Source organism: Gopherus evgoodei, chromosome 4 (genome assembly GCF_007399415.2).
Source record: "Gopherus evgoodei ecotype Sinaloan lineage chromosome 4, rGopEvg1_v1.p, whole genome shotgun sequence".
NCBI lineage: Eukaryota > Metazoa > Chordata > Testudines > Testudinidae > Gopherus > Gopherus evgoodei.
In genome coordinates, this window is record NC_044325.1 from 79,297,930 (window position 1) to 79,319,238 (window position 21,309).

Genomic DNA, 21,309 nt, shown 5'->3' on the forward strand with positions numbered 1-21,309 from the left:
ACATCATTGTGAAAAATACCTATATGCATTACCAGCTGATATACCAGTGCCATACAGACATTACTTACCCACTGCTCAAATGTATCCACCTCCTGTGTGGAACACAGCAGCTATTTAAAAGCAGGCACTAAAACTACCCAGCACTTTTTAAGAATAGTGAAAAAAGTATGTTTTCTAAGTGAAATTGCTTGGGAAATTTGAGTCAGCAGAATGCAATTACCTTAGGACATGACACATTCTTGTGAAAAGAGCCGTGGATAGATTGTTGATGACCACAAGCTGTCAAGAGTTCAGAACATTTTTCAAAGGGGAAAATACTGAGTTACCAGAACCCGAGATGGAAAGTAACAAGCAGATAAATATCCCTCATGCAATTTTCTATTACCCAAGCCAAGAGTAATTTCACAGACATGCTGTGTCCTCTCCCCACCTCTTCTTTCCCCACCTCCTTCTGCCCAAGAAAGGTCATTTTCTTCACAAGGAAAATAATCCTCCACAACAACAGGGTTTTAAATCAGACTGAGAAAAGTAATTTCCCATCCACCAGTAAATAAACTCAACCTCCCCAATGCAAATATTTGGAAACAAAGAGTCACCTCATAAATTACCAGAGCAGATCTTGTTTTGTTTGAAACCAGAGTCAAGTGGACCCTGTTTTAGTTTGAAAGGGGGAAAAAAAGTCTCACTGCATTTCAAAATCAATACAAACACATGGAAGCTCCAGAGGAAATACCAAATCCACCCCCATTGGATTCTGTTACCACAGACTCTTGTGTCTGAGCAGAAAAACAGATGTCATCAAGCTTGCTGGAGCACACCATGCATTGCTTCTGGCACACAAATCAGATTAAACCTCTGTAAGACACTATTCTAAGCAAAATGGTAGCATCAGTATTATGCAGCAGAGAAGCTAGGTGCTAGGTCCAGAAACATGCTTAGTAATACCAGGGATATAGGAAGAACTGGACTCATCCCACTTATACAGGGGCAAATCTAGAGTAACTCCAAGAAAGTAAGTGGAATTATTCCAGTTTGCTGCCACTGCATCTGACAGCAGGAGCTGGCCCTATGGTAGTTATAACACACTTACCCACTGATGACATTTGCTAACCCAGAAGTCCTCAGTGCATAACTATAGAGGTCATGTATTTGGGCTTGATGATAATGCTCTGACTCCAGAGAATTACATGAAAATGACACTGCAGTTACTGGTTAGTTATGCGGCCATAAGGAGCACTCAGTGTCCCTTGGCATCAGTTAAACTGGTTGTACCATCAATTAAGTGGCATTAAATGCTGCCCTGTATATTTAAGTGCCAGGTAGTGTTGACATACTTGGTAGCACTCTCGCCTCTAGACAATATGGACTGAGCACTCTGAGTAATATTCCATTACAGGCTGCTTTGGATCCAATGTTAAGCTGGACTCCCTTATATCTAGTTCAGCTGGCTGCCCAGCTGGGAGTTAAAGAGCCCATAATGCTTTTTGATAAAACTTGAGGACTAACTAATAATCCCGTTGTCCCATGCAACATCCCCCTCTCAGTAAAATAGGAGCTGATGGCCCATGCTTGTGAAAGCCCAAATAAATGTGTTAGTCTCTAAGGTGTCACGAGTACTCTTCATTCTTTTTAATGGTTTCTGTGTTTGCCTTTACAATTTCCCTGATAATACCTTACATTTCTATAGCACAAAAAATGTTAGGAGTTTAAACTGGTACATTCTACAGGCAGGAATCACATCATTCATAACTTGGATGCAGTCACCTCAGGGGTGAGACTTGGCAAAATTTAACCATCCACAGCAACACTAAACAATCATTATGGGCAGCAGATGATGAATACTGTACCCAATGAAAACTGCCAGGGGAATTTAGGGAGGCAAAATGTAATTCCCTGAGGAGGAACTTGGCCAGGACACAAAGGCTGATCCCCTGGCTGCAAGGAATGAGGATCATAGTTTTACCATAGGCCTCTACCACTAGAGTGCCCCTAATCCCACAGCTGGGGCATTGGTTCAGTATGGATTCAGAAGAAAGACCACCACCTCTGGAGTCACTAGTAACACTTTCTGCAGCATCCTGTGTTCATTTAAGGTCCCCCAACCAGATACGGGTCCTACACCACTCTGCTTAACTTGTGAACTTCAACAGGATCGCAGCCACAGATTGTCTGACTGCAACATCTATTACACTCTTAAAATCATTTTGGGACCCTTGTATATGAAATGACCTACAAATATATATCACTTTCTACACTAATAAGGAACTAAACCAGCAGGTAGTTATATAGTAACTATAGTTCACTATTATCCAAACAATTAAGTATATATTCCTGTTTTTGTTCTGTTCTTCGGCTCTGAAGTTACTATGTAAGTGAAGTAACCATGTATGTAATTATTTTTTAATAGGCTCTGCCTTGCAATCCTTTCACAGGCTTGAGTGGTATGGCAGGATCAGACCAACAGCAGTCAAGCTAGCAGTAACTGCTTCTGTTTATCAATGTGTAATGCAACAGAACTATGACAAAGAAACTTCTTGCCACAGACCAAATCCTACGATGAACTGACCTCCCAAAATTCCACTGAAGTCAGTTGGAGCTATGAGAGCCCTGTACGTCTACAGTTTAGGTGTGTCTTAGCTGTACCAATGACCACACAACACAAAACAGTCCTCCTAGGGTTATTATAAACCTAGAAACTGTGCATCAGTTTTAAACACTTGGTGACTAGAACAACATTCCACCAATTCAGAAACTTTGGGAGATGGAGTCAAATAAAGGAACCACGTGTGCAATTAGCAGGATGGAAATGTCCTGTTGCCTTTGGGATTGGAATTAAATTGCAACTGGAAATCCTCAGTTCATTTACCAATTCAAGCTCAACCAAGAATGCTTTGGAAAAATTCAGAAAGGGCTTGTCTATATGGGGGATATTTGCACCAACGGACACACACTGATGTTGTTGCACTCTCCAAACCCCTAGTGTAGCTGTGCTGTACCAGCGTAAGAAGTTTGAGACTAGGTAAGCCGTGCCGCTGCAAGTCACTTTACACCTGCACAGCATACCTACACTACTGCTTTACATCATTGCAGCTACATAGTGTGAACACTGACAAGCTCTAAGAAGACTGGACACAAATCAGGAACAGAATAAACATGGGTAGCCTTAAAAATAATGAAGATAGAGGCCTTATTATCCAGCAAGCTCTAGGTGCAGGGTTCACTGTCTCCCCTGCTACAGTGGCTGGCAAAGTGAGTATTCAACCACAAAGGCTCATGCTCCAATATCTCTGTTAGTCTATAAGGTGCCACAGGACTTTGCTGCTTTTACAAAAAGCAGCATGAGGGAAAAATCTAATAAAAGTCAGATCTAATAAAGCATCCCCCCACTCTGAGCCCCATCCTGCACATACTGTGCTCGATGGGAGTTTGTGCCTCATCTGTGTCCTTTGTAAAAGGGGGAAGATCATGCCTTTTGGGAAGCAGGATAGATTAACTGACATTTGCTGAGCACTTTTAAAATGTTAAATGCACGAGCCACATCTCAAGCTTTGGGTATAAGTTAGGTGGTGACGGAAAGTCGTTGTCATCGAATGATGGTCTGGTGACCTGGGTAAAATGAGTTTGTTGGGTCTTAGTCCAATTCCTAGGGGACATCACACAAAAACACTATCACAACAGTAACCTTCCAATTAGAGGACAAGGACAGCCTGGGCCCACAAGGAGTGCATTTCCCTTTCACACTGAAGGTGCCCCTTTGGAACAGGGCTAAAGCACACTGGCCAGTGGAAGCTTTGCATTGTTGTTGCCTGGGCTGTACCAGGCAAGACCCCCAGGCTCTAGGACTGTCACTTTGGCACCTTCCACCAGCATGATATTCACTGGGGGAGAGGGAGAGGAAGGGCAGGGAAGGGGAACGATAACAATGACCATTGAAGAGATACTTAATTTACCCCACTTTATTTAGAATATGAAGTGCTTTCTCAAATTGTTTTGCAGCAGATTCTTGAATCCTTTTTGTTTGCTGAACAAACCCTCACCACGTCCTGGATTTGTATCTTGGAACTGAAAAGTGAATGTAGATATTTCCCCTTCAGGAAAGTCAGTGCCTGATGCTCTGTTCCTGTCACCAGCCTGAATTGGTGCAGCCTTCTGCAGCTAGCATGTGACAGCAGCACAGCTACTCACAAACCCAGAGATGAAAGGATTTTGGGTAAATGGCCTCCTTTTAATCCCAGCAATTCAGAGGAAAAGTGGGGCAGAGGAAAGGATGTTATCACTCAGCCTAAGATTCCTCTTGAGAGACTCTGCCTTTTCTAGGGAACAGCAGAACCTGGACCTGAATTTGGAAGAAAGACATGGCTGAACAGCCACTCTCTGCGCCTGAGAAATGGGGAAGGATGATGCCACTGAGCCATGTATCCCAGAAACACTGTGGAGTTCATTACCCTGCTGTGTATTTTCAATGCTGTTTTTAGAGAGGAAGCTAAAGTGCTAGATTGAAGCTTCAAATCACCTCACTAAACAGATTTATTTCAGGAGCTGGAACAGCGCTGGGAATTTGTCAAGGAAAAACACCCAGATTTCTGGTAATTGATTATTTCTTTTAATTTAGACTTCAGTGAGACTGTCTGCATGCCTGAACCTGTTCTTGGGGTAGAACTGTGACTCTTCCTTGTGCATGGATGTTGTGTGGTTGTCTGTACAGAAAGCAACCATTGAAGTTTACTGCCACAGTGAGAAAAGCTCCGGTTCTCTCATAAGGTGCGTTGCCAGATATTGTGATGGTGTCAAATGCTTAGTAACAGGGAAGCATATGTCCCAGAGCCATTCCCTCACCTATTAGATTGTGTATGTGATTTTATGCTATTGCTAGGGTCAATTGGTTCCTACATTTTGAATGAATTTAAAAATCAGCTGTTTTAGTACAAAAGTAGAAGGGAGCAGTCCAACTGCAAGCTTCCACACACAGCTTCACTGATGCCCCTCAACGCTGACCCAAAGCGCACACTGCTATTTCAGTGCTGGGCATCCAAGACAGCTCTTTTAATGCACTTTAATCCTTTCCAGCAGCACATCCCACAATTTCACTCCTCCAATCCCCTTTGCACTGTGGCAATGCACCTCAATCCTGACTTGCATCTTGTCCACCTCAATTTCTGTCTTCACACAAATCCAGCCCTGAGCACCGCAGATGTCCAAATTCTGGTATGTTCTCTCCATAGCTCCCTAGAAGCATGGCCAAATCTGATTTCACTTAGGATCAATGCTACAACTGAACTGTGGTCTCATATGAAAAAGTTGCTCTCCAGGTCTCCTCAAATCAAACCCTCATTGGGCAAACTATACAGTCACAGACTCTGACCTCCAGCAGCCTTAATATAGCCTCTGTATCGATAATATCTAGTAATTAGGAAGTCTGAACAGCCTGAGGCTTGTCTAGCCGGCTCTAGATGGGAGAGATGCTCATATGGGCATGAACAATTAGCCTAACAGCACTTCAACAAAGTGAAAGAAGAAAGCAAATAAATCCCAACCCTTGAGTTTGCTTTTCCCTTTGCAGAGGTTGTGTAAATGCTCCCAGCATAAATACTGTGGTGTCTGCAACAGACAGAGATTCTAAAAAGACCCTGCAAACTCTTAAAAAACAAACAACCCAACAGTCCCACAGATTCATTCCTGGCTGATCTTCATCCTCAGCAAAATCTTTCACTCTCCTACCTGACAGAAATCTGTGTGTCCAGAGTGCCCTGCAGCTTCTTGATTTACTAAATGGAACTGCATTATATATACACTTCTCAAAAAAAACCCAACCCACTTAGCATGTCTGTAGCACTGACCAATTTACTTGTCAAAGGCAGAAAAGAAAGTCTGATCAGAACATAGAATAGTCATTCAATAATGATATAATAACAATTCTAAGAATAATTATTAGACTTTCCCAGTTTTGCTAATTTACAAAAAAATGGGTTAGCAACTTTCCTTACCAATCATCTAATTTCTTGTTTTATTACTTGCTTTATGCTAAGCTTCTTTTTAAAAAAAGATGTCATCTAGCTAAATTCTTATAGTATATACTTAAGATATGTAGTGAAATACCCCTTTGACAATGTCCTTTCCCCCAACACCTCCACCCCATCCAAAAAGGATATTGTTGTTTTTGGGTTAGCTGTCAACAATTTTAAGTCCATATATTCACTAAAGGGTAAGCAAGTAGAAATAGGAATAGTTATTCCCAATAAATATTCTCCAAAATGCACTATGCAAATATATTGAGTTTTATTTCTTTTATGGAAATAACAACAGACATTCAGGTAGAAAGATATTAAATTAATGCAGTCAACAATTTAAATGCAAAAATAAATATAAAGTCCAGCAGCTCACTGCATCCAAAACAGCTCAGATTTCTTCTAACAAATGGAAAAAGTTTTTTTTTTAAACATAAGTTTCATACAACCAAATAGAAACAAACATGAAAGTGCTTTCTTAGAAAACATCCTGACCTTACTTGCAAATTGCTCTTGGAATCTATCCCACTCCCGACTGGTTCTTTATCAGGAGGATAATTAAAAGGAACTTCCCCCCCCTCTTAAATAAAGCCTTCATCATGGTCCCTTCAAAGTACCCCTCTTGCCATACTGACTGTCAGTTAGGATCTAATCTATAATACAAAAGAGTGTCCAGTGGCCGTTATTTGGAAAGCAATTCTCGGTAGCAAGGATCTCCACAAATAGTCTCCCCTGAAAAATATAACTATAAAGTTCTTGCGCTTATGTCTCGCGGCTGCAGACTTCACTGTGAAGCACGCACAGTCCCCTCTCTCTCTGATGAGTGTGTTTGCAAAGCTGCTGTGATGGGTGATCATGGAGCCCCAAAGGTCCCTTCACAGGGCAGAGTCCGAGTCACTCGAGTCCAAACTGCTCCGCAGCTTGCAGCTGCTGAGCTTCTCTCTCTGCAGGCTCAGGTTCTGGGTGCTCCTCCTCAGGCACTCCAGGGACTGCAGGAAGGATTTCTTGGCTTTCTCCTCCTCCATAGGGGAGACCCCTTCCTCCTCCACCTCCTGGATCTCATCGAAAGTCACCGGCTGGGTCTTGAAGCGGGACTGTCTCGCTCTCCTCAGCTTGCCCTTGGGGATCTTGGCGGGGCGGACGGGCTGGGGGTATTCCTCGGCGATGCACACGAAATGGGGCATGACCGCTTGGTAGCTGGAGCAGATGCCCATGAGCTCGGCTTGCTTGGCTGCCATCATGTTAGCCGCTCTACTGCGGCTCCGCGAGACCCGAGATGGGCAGGAGCGAGAGGAGCAGGCGGCCGCTGGCGAGCGCCCAGTCCCAGGCACCACGAGGATGGGCGCGGGCTCCGAGCCTAGCCAGGGCCCAATCCGGTCCCCTCAGTCCGCAGCCGAAGGCGGGCCGGGCTCCCCGAGGGCCAGCTCACTCCCCAGGCCTGGCGGCGGAGTCTCGCTCGCTGCCCCGGCCAGGAGCGGATCCCTCAGCGGTCCCCGTGCGGAGCGCGAACGCTGCAGCCAGAGGGGTCGCTCCTGTGCTCAGCGAAAGCTGCCGCTGCTTGGGCCGTCCCCGGCGCTATATAGCCCCCTCGGCCCACACAGGAGCATGCTCAGATGACACCAACTACCATTTAAAGCCTGCCGGGCCGCTTCCCTTCCGCCTGACGTCGGCGAGTCATTTGTGCTAAAATAACGCCGCCCCCGCGCTGCAGAGAGACTGTGTTGGGGAGGCCCCGGGGCTTTCCCACGCCGCTCTCTGGCTGCAGCCCCTGGCCCGGGGCAGACTGAGGGGGAAGGGCCCAGCCTGCGCTGCTCCGCTTGCAACCCACCCGTGGGGGGCTGGTTGGCGACGGGGTGCCAGGCGCTCCCGCCACGGGCGGATTTCAGTGCTCACCTGTTTCCCTCTCTCACCTGTCCAGCTGCTGTTGCCCCTTAGAAACATCAGCCCTAGCTGAGAGTGACGGAGGGAGCAGATCCCCGGGGCGGGAAATCAGCAGGCTCCGCTACCCTGTGCCCCATTGCCGCCCGCTGCTCGGGCCTACCTCGACCGGGTCCTGCGGGAGGGCACGCCCCGCCCACCCCCTACCCCAAGCCCTCCGGACCTTTTCATCGGGCCCCTGCCCCATAGGCCCAACTGGCCCCCCCGCCCCTTCTCCGCAAGCCGGCTGCACGACCTGCAGCCGGTCCATTTCCAAACCGCGCCTAGGAAGCAGCTCTACGCGCTCGTGCTCCACACCCTTCACTTCCTCACCCTCGTGTCCCGCCCCGATACGAAGTGGAGGGACCTCCTGCCACCTCTGGAGGGTGAGGAGCCCCGGTGGGTCAGCCTCTACTCCACCCTGGTCCCAAGGCCCACTGGGGAAATCAGTTGGCGGCTCCTTCATGGGGCCGTGAGCACGGGCGTGTACTTGGCGCGTTTTACCCCTGTCCCGGACACCTGCCCCTTCTGCGGCGTGAGGGAAACCCTGGCGCACGTTTACTTAGAGTGCGCCAGGTTGCAGCCCCTACACCGGCTCCTCATTAACATCCTCTTACATTTCTGGCTGCACTTTTCCCCTCACCTCCTTCTCTACGCACTCCCTATCTGTGGCCCCACGAAGTCCCGGGACCTCCTGGTCAACCTCCTCCTCGCCCTGGCTAAAAAGGCCATCCATGCAACCAGGGAGGGGAGGTTGGCCGATGGAGACCCCGGTGACTGTGGGGCGTGTTTCCGATCCATGGTCAGTTCACGCATCTGGGCGGAGTTCCTCTGGGCGGCGTCCACTGGCTCCATTGACGCCTTCGAGGAGCAGTGGGCGCTGTCCGGGGTTCTCTGCTCGGTGTCCCCGTCAGGTTCCCTTCTTATGACCCTTTGACCTCACTCCTGTCCCTGTTCTTTTATTAGTTGTCCCCCGAACTCAGTGGGTTCTGTGGTCCTGTGGGTCCTCCCCTTAGGCTGGGGGGGATCCTTTAGCAGTGGGCGGACTTCGCCCGCCCACTTCCCAGAGACCCAATAGATACCCTGTGCCCCATTCACACTAGCTGGGGATTTGCAACCATCCTTCCCTAGGTGCTGAACACCCACCAACTTCTCAGCCAGACCACACTCTGGGCCTCCCCCCATTTTGGGGGCAGAGGGGGTGATTGTGATCATGTTACTGTGTATCTAATGATCCCTGTTACCCACTTTGCCAGGCTTCCTTCCACTTGGAGAAATCAGGGTGCCTGGGGGGTGGCAAGTGGGGCAATTTGTCCCAGGCCCCTCAGGCGTCCCCACAAGCATATAGTATTCTATAATATTACAACTTTTTTTTAATAGAAGGGGCCCCTGAAATTGCTTTGCTCCAGGCCCCCTGAATCCTCTGGGCAGCCCAGGGAGAAATCCCCCAAACATCTCCCTGGCTGTTTCCTCCTTCCTGCCATATCCTGTGACCTAGTGCAGGAGTTCTCAACCTTTTTTTCTAATCCCCTCCTTCACTCCCCCAACATGCTATAAAAATTCCAGGGTTTACCTGAGCTCCAGCGACTGTCTTTTGCATATAAAAGCCAGGGTTGGCATTAGGGGGTAGCAAGCAGGGCCACGGGAGCCCTGTGAAGCTAAGTTGCTCAGGCTTTGGCTTTAGCCCTAGGTGGCAGGGCTCGTGGTCCTAGGCTTCAGCACCGCACGGTGCCACTTTGACTTTCTGCCCTGGGCCCAGTGAGTCTAACACAGGTCCTGCTTGGTGGACCCCCCGAAACAGTCTCGCTGCCTGCACCCTCCCCTCCAGGAGGCCCTGGATCCTGGGTTGAGAACTGGATGCAGGCCCTGGATCCTGGGCCCTGAACTGGATGCAGGTGCGTGCAAGCACTGCCCGAGTTGGTACCTGCATCCAGTTCAGGTTTCACAGCGGGAGTAGAGTAGACAGACTACACATACGTCCATTTCCTATTATTCTCCACTTCAGACCTGGGGGCTGAGGCTGCTCAGCTGCTCCTGGCATCTCTTTCCTTTCTCCTCCTATGTTGCAGACAATCTCCAGCTTAGGGCTCAGGCAGAAGGGCAGTAGAGGTTCTAACAGGCCTCTCTTCACATACATTCCACCTATCACTTCCTCCTTGTGAAGCACACAGGTGAAGAGTTTGTGTTAGTTCTTCATAGCAAACATGACCTCCATCCTTCTGTGAATCTTGTCTCTCTGACTCCTGTGTGAAGAGAGCACAGGGCTGCTGGGAAGGAAAGAGAGGGCATTAGAGCTTGGCAGAGGTAGCCTTAAGCCTTTCTTTGGATACTGATATTACCTGTCCTGAAATGCCTGGTAATTGAGGCTTGACTGGCATGTGGGGAGCGGGCTTGGTATACAAGGTCAGGGAGGCTTTTAGTGCTGGAAGAACGACTATGCTGATAGTCAATTGTTTGACTTTCACTTCATAGGTTTTTATTTGTGGGGTAGGGGGTGTTATACAGCTGTTTCTCTGGCTGAAAAAATATTGGCATCAGCAACGGGATTGTAATACCCATTAATTATTGGCAAGGATTCCTGGCTGTCTGGACAAGTAGCAACTTGCTCCTTTGCTCACCCCCTCACATGCAGAAGAGACTGAGCTCAGGTCAGATGTGGGATGCACTTTCAAAGCCCCAGAGTGACTCAGCTGAGGAAGTCAACTTCAGCACTCTAGGGTAAGGGAAAAAACATTCTCAGCAACAAAACAAATGAACTATGTAGGAGAGACAGCATGGTCTAGGAGTTAAATCAGGAGGTGGGGAGTCAGGACTCAGATACATTTCTCAGCTCTGCCACTTTTGACTCACTGTGTGACAGAAGACATGTGACCAAACCTCTCTGTGCCTCAGTTTCCCAATTTGTAAAAGGGGCATTATGAGGCTGCTTTCATTAATTCTCATGAAGTGCTGTGCTCAGATGGAAGGTAGAATACAAGGGCAAAAGTATTAGTCTATTATTTTAAAGGTCTGGTGTGACACTGCACTCCATATTCTTTGCAGTGATATTATTATGACATTATAATGTATTTTATGCAAGATAAGTCATGTGAGGAGTCATTGGAAAAGTTATGATTTGCTGAATATGATTATCCTATGTGTATGCATATATCACTTTCGTATCTGAAGTTATGACTATTACTATGTATCTGTATTTCAAATGTAGTTACACCTGGGTAATGTCCACTAGACAAGATGCTTTCAGTCTAGATAGTGGGTGGTAAAGGGCCTATTCAGGGCAATGGGCCATTAGGAAAAAACAGTAGGTCTTAGGAGAAGCTTTTCTCCCACCTGGGGAGCCTTCCTGAAAATGCTATAGACAGCCTCCAAGTAATGGCTACTATGACTCTACAAGGACGTGATGAGACCACGTCTCTAGACTTCATCTTGAGATGTCAGGTTTTTTTTCCACAGACCAAGATGGGACCCAAGCTTTGGGAACAAAGGGTTCCCGACATATGCAAAAGCTATATAAGGCAGGGAGTGACATTATCTGGTGTTCTTCAATCCCCACACAAGAAGACTCCTAGAAACACCTGAGGAACAAAGACTGGAGGAAGTGCTGGACCCAGGCTAATGGCATTTCTAGCCTGTGAATAAAACACCTGGGGATTCCAAGCTGCAACGTAAGTGCAGCTTGTCCCAGAAAAATCTGCAGCCACTTGTATCATCTCTTAGGGTGAGAATCTGCTATTCATATCCAATCTATTTATTAAGCTTAGTTTGCATTGTTTATTTGCTACATAATCTGCTTTGATCTCTTTGCTATCACTTATAATTACTTAAAATCTATCTTTCGTAGTTAATAAGCTTGTTTTTGCTTTATCTAAATCAGTGAGTTGGAATGAAGTGTGTGGGAAGCATAACTCGGGGCAAAGGCTGTTGCATATTTCTCTTCACATTGAGGGAGGGGGCAAATTTTATGAGCTTAGGCTGTACAGGTCCCTGTGCAGCACTAGACAGTATAATTTTGGGTTTATACTCCAGAGGGGGTGCATGCCTGAGGAACTGGGAATTGCCTTAGCTATAGCCTTCCTATGCAGGGGTTGGTCAGAAAGCCTGCATGTAACTGCAACTGGGTGTTGTCCCTACCTCTAGGTTTGCTGGTGAAAGTGCAGGCTGGAGGGCTTTGCAGCTTGTCACAGCAGTACAGCATGAGAGGGAGCCCAGGCTGGTGGGTCAGGGGGCTCAGTGTTACCCCAGTTCCAGGTGGCACCCCGGGGGCAGGGAAACCCATCACATCTAGTATTACAATTATTAAAATAAAACAGGAACTTGTGAATTAGTGGAGGTTGGCACCCTGGTTTAAAGATGTACATGCTAAGGATTATCAGAAGTGGAAAAACCCAAGGGTTAAAGAAAGAGAAAAGGAACTAGAATGCAGGGGGGAAAGGAGCTAGTAGGTTAGTGTGTCCCGCTCTAGGACAGATGCAGGATTGTTCCCTACAGTCTGTTCTCAGGGAGCTTTGGTCCAGTGCAGATCCCATGCTAGGAGAGTTTCCAAAATCCAGTTAGATAGGAAGTGGGAAGGAGGGAGATTGTGTCTTATCAAGAATATTGGGTATTTCGAACTGTGACTAGAAGAGGGAAGAAAATACATTCTTCAGGGCTCTTTAGCAGAGGGTTTGCCCAGTAGGAGGAGCCTCACACGTTTGTGGCAGAGGCAGGCAAGTGCTTCTTGAGAAGCAGAGTGGCATGTGCATAACACAGATGTCCTGCTCCCACTGCAGCTGCTCAGCACACAGAAAGGCACCTGCTTTTGTGAGGCCACAATCATACCACCTCTTGCTTCCTTTTCATGAGGGCTCAGGCCTTCCCACACCAAACTCCCTAATCAATGGCAAGGACACACACAGGCGGGGCTAATGGCCACTTCAGAATTGCTTGGAAAATAGAGCTTCAATTAGGGCCCTTTCACAAAGCTGGCTAAAACAAACCAGGGGCCCTCTCCTGTGGTTGGGAAGAGAGGCAACTGTGGCCACCCTCTTATTAGCATGTTTTTAGAAGGATGGCTGCTTTGCCGGCTGCCAATTCAAAAGAAAAATAACCATTAAGAGCCCTAGCTTTACAATTTGCCTTGATGCAATCTCCCAGCTCCTTGGCTCTGAAAAGCAGCATTTGGGCCGGGTTCAACATAAAGCCCTTTTATTGGGAGACAAAATTAACTTAATAAGGGAACAATTCTCTGTTTGGTCAAACTGAGTCATTCCAGTTTGGGGAAGACGTTGTTTTCACTGTTGATTTTAAATGGCTAAATTTTACCTCTAAAATATTCACTGCACACTTACAAGTCTCTCTCTGAAAAATCCCACTTACAGCACAGTCATCATCCCTGACATAACTTGGTTTAGTCAGGACCGAACCACACGTGCCACAATCCTTCTAGAGGTCAAGAATGCAGCATGGTTTGGAGAATACATTAGTTTGGGCCTGTCTACCCTGCAAGAGCAAACTGTTTTAGCCCTTCTGTTACCAGATCCCCCAACAAAGCGCTGTTCCAATCGGAAAGGAGAGCATTTCCCCTTTTGTATATATCAAGGTATCTTTGACCTGCCTTACTAACATGTGCACAGTGAGCACCAGAGGCTCTGCAAAAAGTGCAATTGATTTTAAATCTGCAACTAAACATTCTCCCAGGACACAAACAGACCACACAACTTCATAAACAAAGTTCAGCATTAGAGTAAACTGGCTTCACTTCATCCAGAATGGGCATTTCATCCCTCACAATTCTGATCATAAAAGACTCTGAATAATTTCACTGCAGAGTTGGAGCAACATCACCATGGTAATAACTAGAAGGCTTTAAGATTTTATTTGAGACAATTCAGTGAAAATATCCAGTGACATAATCTCCTAAATTAGGCCTGGAATGCACTAATGTAAAAAACTATATTTGTTCCAATGGTTTAAGTCTTGGCTTTAATCAAGGTTGCCCCTGGTATTTGAAATGTGACTCCTGCCGTATAGATGACAGATATTCCCTGCTATGCATATCATAGGAGTAGATTTCTTCCCTACTTAGTGCAGGAATTGAAGTCACTTGTATACTGGGGCATTGCTTAGGAGGGGTTTTCTCACTTCTATCTATAGCTGGTAATATTTCAAATGTCAGTTCAACTTCTCTAGGGCCTTTGGGCCATTTTTACAGTCCAAACCCCATCTTTATGGAAGAGGAAACTGCTGGCATTGTTAAAACAATATCACAGGAATTCCATGTCACCCACTGTACAAACAACAAGTCACTCTTTCAGCCATGTAATCAAGGGAAATACCATCATGACCCTTTACAAATTCTTCCTTCCTATCAGGGTGAATTGCACAGAACAGGAAGTTCGGGGGTGGGGACATGTGGGAGACTCTTCCTTTCTTGCAAGAGGGAGGAATTTTAAAGGGAAAAGACTGCAAACAGATTACTTTCCATTAGGCAAATCTTGCCTTCCCATTAGGCAAACCACCATACCTGCAGCTCATGCCACCAAAGAAATCAGTTCTGCAATAGCATAATTAGTGTGGGTAGGGATTGTGATCTCATGAGTCACCTAGTTCATCTCCCTGCATTGTGGCAAGATTGATTTAACTCATCCTTGATAGGCATGTTCCAAATCTACCCTCAAACATCTCTGTAGAGGGGGAATCTGCATTTTGCTCTACTGCTAAATGTTTCTTCTAGTCAGGCAGTGGTTTGTTTTTTTTAATATATAACCTATATTTTCTCTGCGGCACCTTAGATTACTTTTTATTCTGTCTTGAAGACTAATGAGAATGAGATACAAATCCTTAGCTTCTTGATTACACTTTACAAAGAAGAACTACTGGATCTTCACAGTCCTGGCTTGTAAAGTAAGTAAGTCCCATATGACCATACCTATTTCATAGAATGCTAAACTAAAGCACATAGGTTAAATGACTTGCTAAGGTTATAGAGGGAGTTAGTGTCTAAACTTCAATCAGAATGATCAAGTTCCTGAACTTCCAGTCCTGTGCTCAGTAGTGTTTAGTCAGCAATATGCACCTGCATTAGCAACAAATACAAGTATGGCAGCATGTTTAACATTTCAGCCAGGTGTCTTAAGTAGGACCACAACATATTGTCAAGGTCAGAGTTAGTTTTGAAAGCCATCAAAACTTCGTGATCCACTGTGCATATCTATTAGAGATTCTGCTTCCTGTGTTTATTCACCATGTGTGCTGAGGGCTGGAAGGCTTTGGTCTGCTTTGACCTTTTCTTGTCTTCAGTATCACTCCTGTTATGGAACAACCACATTTGGAAAAATAATAAAGAATTCAATTGCTGGAACTGCCCTACAAACATCAAGAGAGAAAAACAATCCAAACAGTATTTTAAAGCCGAAAGCTATTTTTCTTCCCTTAAACTTTGAGTTGTATCTTCGCTACTGGGAGACTTGCTGTTATTCAACAAACTGTAATGCAAACCCATTTCAGCTCAGCTGCCGAGAGCTCAAATGGCCTTCAAGAGACATCTGCACTTTCACATGCAAAATGTCACCACATTTTTACAATCACAAGACATCTTCAATGAAAACACTCAGTGGGCCAAGTCCAACTCTTGCATAATCCCATTACATTGAATGATTTACACCCTGGATGTATTTGGATCATTTTCCTTGTCACTGTCTACTTGCAAGGGACACACTCATTCAAGGTTGCTCAGCCCATGACTGACATGCCCTTTCCCCATGTATATTTTTGGAAAGCCCTCATATTCCTTTACAGTATTGTTAATTAGTGCTTCTACATGCTTTTGTTTTTTCTTTAATCAGTGCCAGCAACCCAGCTCTGAGGGACACCCTATAACAACAAATCATTGTGCATAGCCCAGCCCTCACAATCAACTATCCAATACAGTGATATGCTGCCAACATATTAATAATTAGAGGGTCCCTCACAATATTCCACCAACAAGAGAGATTCATCATATCCCCTAGGTAAAATACTCCCCCAAATCCATCAATCTTTCCACCCTCACCATCATATTTCCCTGTCCTTGAAAGCTCCCCTACCTGGCACCTCTTCTTCATGACAGGTCAGAGTCCCGTGGCTTCACATTGTGGTTGGTCAGGTGGGAAGCAGATCAACGCTGGTTCTGGGGCTTGCTGGTCGGTTGGGGAATGTGTCCCCTCTCTATTTTTGAGATGGGTGGGTCTCCTTGGCTGCTGTAGGTAGTAGGGTGCAGGAGTGGGTCTCCTCTAGTAGGCATGGAAGGAGCAGACTTACTCTGGGCAGTTGTGGAGGGGAGCAAAGCGCCAGGCTTCTCCGTTGTACCGTCTTTTCAGACTCTGGGCTAGAGGTTTGCGTGCAGGCACTAGCAGGCTGCTGTGGGCACTGGTCTCTCATTCACAGCAGCATCACCTTGGTCTTCTCTCCTCTCCTTCATGCACAGCTAGAGCTGTAGACAGACACGATTTGTGGGCACTACGTGGTGCATTTCCATGAAATCCTAGTCAGTGGTAGGGGATGCAGTGGGGAAGTCTCCCTTTTAATTGCTGTCATGGTGATAGGAGGTGCACCCAGGGCATGGGAGCCACCTAAGTGAACAGCAGCCCCCTCAGTCCCAGCCCCAGGATGGGCAGAAATTAACAAACAAGCCACAGCATTCTGAGGTGGGCTTATGAAAAAGCTTCTTTGTCGCTGTCCTTCCAAATAAATAATTCCTGTCCCCCATGATCCCATCACTGTACACATACAGTGTGGTTTCTGGGGAGGGTCAGTGAGTTAATTCTCTGAGACACCCCTACAAACCGACTCATTTTACACACAAAGTTGCGTTTTAAAAGGGATCTTTATGTCTTCCCCAGACTTCTCCTGCAGAAGTGGAGCCCAGCTTTTTGCAATTGGTTTGTATCAGTTTATGTTGGCTACTCTTCACAGGGGAAAGGGCTAGAAACTTTCTTTTAATAACTGAAAAGTGAGGGTCTCCAGGATGAGGTCCAAATGCCTGTTTTGTTAAGGAGTGACTCAGCCAAGCCTCTGCTGGCTCCTCAGTGTTGTAACAAACTAATGCTACAAGAAGCCTGTGTGTATGGCCCCGCTATTCAAGAACAAACCACTGCATTTGCATCCCAGTATACTTGGATATTGGTGTAAACCCAGCTTGTCTGTGAGCAATATCATTCATTGTCCATGAACCTCTGTTTAGCCCGACTGCATATGTATTATGATACAGCCTTTAAGTACATGATCACATATTTTTTTCTACACTTTCTTTTAACACAGGAGGAACTTTAAAAAACTTAAAAATTGAAAAAGGTATATGGACAGTAGGGTTGGGATCTCTAGATTAATAGAGCACAGTCCTCTACCAAGTGAACAGAGTACCTGGTAGCAGTAGAAGGCTCTTAACGTCTACGTGGAACTGCAGCTAGAGTGGATGGAGACACACTTTGCCAGTGTGCTTCACAGCTATTGGTGTTGAGACTCAGGAATAACAGGTTAAATTCCAGGTTCTGTAGGGGAATATTCTCTAATGGTCCTGCCCCTCCTGCTATCATTCCCCTCCCCGCCAACTCTTACCCCTCTTTCATCCCTTTGTTCCTGCCCATCCCCAGCACCTGACTCCTGCTCCCATTCACCCACTGCTCTTAGCCTCTGCCCAGTTCTCACCCATGTCCCAGTCTCTAACTCCTTCCACTCACCCTTGCACCTGCCCTGCCTCTACTGGATCTTGCCTCCCCCCCACCACTTCCTTTTGCTCTTATCCTCCCACACACACACTTTGCTCTGATCTTTGCCCCCCCTCTAACTTCTGTCTCCTGCTGCTCGTGCCGCAAACCCTTGCCCCTATATACAGTAACTCCTCGCTTAACATTGTAGTTATGTTCCTGAAAAACATTACTTTAAGTGAAATGATGTTAAGCTAATCCAATTTCCCCATAAGAATGAATGTAAAGAGTGGGGTTTAGGTTCCGGGGAGTTTTTTTTCACCAGACAAAAGACATTATATACATATACAATATAAGTTTTAAATAATTTTAAACAAACAATTTAATACTGTACTCCCCAATGACAATTGTGAAGCTTGGTTGACGCAGAGGTGTAGGGGGGTCGGGGCTTGCCCTGCTCCACTCAGTGTTCCAACTGGGGCACAGGGTCGGGGGCTTGCCCACTCCCCATCTGGAATGCTGGGCAGGCAGAGCAGAACATTTCATGACTTTAAAACGAGTATGTTCTCTAATATATCAGCAACCTAATAACAAAACAATGTTAACCAGGATGACTTTAAGTGAGGAGTTACCATACTCTGATCTCCTGATCCAGCATCTCTTCCCCACCTTATTCCTCACCTGGCTTGTGCATTCAAGTTAGGCTGTTCCTGCACCTACTCCAGGCTGCCTGGGCACCACCAGCATGGGCATCGAGAGCAAAATCTGTTCTACTGCCCAGCACCATGGCAACCCTCAGCTGCTGGGAGGAACAAAGGCATGGAAAGTCCAGCTCGGGCACAGCACAGCGCATGGTAGTCACTATGTGGTGATGGTGCACATGCAGTCCAATCACATGTAGGAGCTGGGAGGGGAGAAGGCATGCTTAATAGAGATGGACTCTTCAAAGAATGTAGTTGTCAAACTCTTAACAATCCTCCACTGAGGGTATTTGAGCTGAGAGTTTTCAAAGGTTTACAACTTGGCCCAATTTCGGTGAATTTTCATAGGGATAGCTAAAGGCACATCCTTGCCACCAAGACAACCCCCTGTCAAAGTTCATGTCTCTTCCGTAAACTACAGAGGTTCTAGAGCTTCTCAATGAAAAAAGTTGTTAGGACTTTAGTAACATGGAAAAAACAACATATTTCCCCCCAACCTCATTCTTAGAGTTGACAATTGTTTTAACTGAAACAAAAAAAACAGCTCAAGGCAGATGTCCGGCATGGGACATTTCAACCCAAACCATTTGTTTGGCAAAGCTATAAACAACCGAAAACAAGGTCTTAAAATGAAAAGATTTGGGAACCTTGATTATAGGCATCACTACTTGTGTCGCCTATAATTGAACTCTGTGCACCATTTGTGCAAGAGTAGGCACAGGAAGGAAACCCAGGTTCAGTTTCCAGCTTAACCACAGACTTTCTGTGTGATTTTGGGCATGTTACTTGAGCTACCCTGTATCTCAGGTCCCTATCTTTCAAATGTAGATAATAGTTCTCTTCCTCACATGGAGCTAGGAGTACAAAATCCACTAATGATTGTGTGGTGCTTAGATGGTATAGTGATAAGGATTATATAAATACATACAGATACAAAACAAATGTACTCCACATTATAATCTTGATTATCGAAAATGGGATCCTGTCTCTTGATATTTATCAATTTGTCCCACACCTGTTCCTGCTTTAGCATTTCTTATACAATGGATCAAAGTCTTTCCTATATAGTCTACAGTAGGCCTTCAAAAGGCTCTGACTACTACCCTAAGAACAAAAGGTACATTAAAAATTCTGAATACCTTGACTGTCTCTTTTAAACATCATTACACTGGTCACATTCCTGTGATGACATCTGATAAAGGAACTAGAGCAAAAGGTTTGTGACACCTGGAACAAAATTTAATTTGTTGATCCAGAAGCCCTACCCTTTCTTAGTTTTCAGACCCTAGAGATGGACTTGCTCAGAGATTTCTCTCTTTGGTTTACAGACCCTCCCAAAGGAACTTTAAATATACTTAAATCTTAATCACATTAGATCCCAAGCTGGTCACATTGTGATACTTTTGCATTTCACAGTGCTATGCAAATGGCAATAATACACTCCTTACCATGTGTTTTAAAACAGTAAGCAATAGCAGAAGACACAAGTGGGTGTTTAAGTGGCAGTGTCACAGGATAATGGTCTCTGTAGTAATAATAAATGCAGAGGCAAAGCTGAGATATTTATTTTCAAAGTGAAAGATCTGTAAAACATTCCATGACAGAGACGCTGCTTTACCAAATGATTGATGCATATTTAGTTTAACTGGTCTGACAGATGTCAGAATGAGTGGCAGCTGTTGCTCAACTGTTATTGTAATGTTGCATACTCATTGGCTTAGGGGATACAAGGTAGGAGTGAGACACAGCCAACTGGAGACGAGTTCATTCCTAAAAGTGCAGACTTTTAAAGAGTAAACTGTACTTTTATAAATTCAATGGGTTTTAACTAAACTGAATTGAGTAACCTGCTGGGATGGCTCCCATTACACTTGGTATCAGTTATAGACACATGTGGTATTAACCCTTCACAGCTTTAGCTGTACAATTGCCATTAGTAAATGTACTGTTTTTGTACTACAATCAATAGAACTAGGTGGGACCTGGTGTTTCCGTTGGATGGGAAATTTCGTATTTCCAAAAACAGTGCTTGTTCGGATTTGGTTGGAAATGCACAATTTCCCATGGAATAGAATTTTTCAAAAAATTCCTTTATGGAAAAGCCAAAACAGGTTTTTAAAAATTTTCTAGGCTGGCTCCAACTGGCTGGCTACCACCTCACCAGGAAGCCAGCCAGAGCAGGTAACCAGGGAGCCAATCAGCCAGCTGCCTGGACTCCTAGGTAGCCCTGGCAACTAGGGCCCTGGGCAATCTGCCTGCCCAGCAGGCAGCCTGAGGAAGCTGCCACCTGGCTTGCTGAGTGAGCTGGCCACAGGGCCAGCCTTAGGATTTATGGTGCCCTAGGCGAGATTATTAAACTGGTGCCCCTGTGCCTGATCTGCTCTTAGCAACACAAACATAAGCTTACAGTATTGGAAAACTTGCCACGTTCACGTTATTAAAACCAGTTTAACTTAATTAAGCACACTGTAATGCTGATGGACTAGCACTAAAGAAGCAGCACTATAGAAAAAATTCTGATATGACAGAATGATGCAAATAATATATTTTTTTTAATTTATCAAAATTTTATTGGAAATTTATATGAAGAGGTATTGAAACCAAGATTTGTTTTTAATTAAAAGCAATCTTTCTGGCTTTTTTGGCTGCAAAATCAGTAATAATGTCATCGTATGACAAAGTCAAAGTCGTGTCTTGTTCGATTGCAAGAATAGCAAGACCAGTTAAGCGTTCCTGACTCATGGTAGAGCGGAGATAGTTTTTAATGAGCTTTAGTTTTGAGAAACTCCGTTCTCCTGATGCTACTATTACAGGAATTGTCAGTAGAATACGAGTGGCAATGTACACATTAGGCTATATGTCAACAAGTTTGCGGGTATGAATAAACTGTACAATGTCCATCACCGATTTTGCATGGGGCAACATTGATGACAGTGTACTCAATTCTTCGTACAGTTCAAGTCCATTTAAATCAAAACTATCACCGTGCTTCAGGAGGCTCTCTAGGTTCTTGCACTTTGTCAT

The 21,309-nt window shown here is 45.4% G+C and overlaps 1 protein-coding gene across 1 annotated transcript; it reads right to left on the minus strand.

Moving 5' to 3' along the window:
• Positions 1–6,253: 6,253 nt before the first annotated feature.
• On the minus strand, positions 6,254–7,567 carry C4H11orf96 (chromosome 4 C11orf96 homolog). Its single transcript, XM_030562601.1, has one exon. It carries the CDS (start codon positions 7,244–7,246, stop codon positions 6,881–6,883), a length of 366 nt encoding a protein of 121 aa, XP_030418461.1. The 5' UTR covers positions 7,247–7,567; the 3' UTR covers positions 6,254–6,880.
• Positions 7,568–21,309: the final 13,742 nt, after the last annotated feature.

Coding starts and splice junctions, on each gene's coding strand:
- C4H11orf96 (XM_030562601.1), bottom strand. CDS start 7,246: ATGATGGCAGCCAAGCAAGCCGAGCTCATGGGCATCTGCTCCAGCTAC.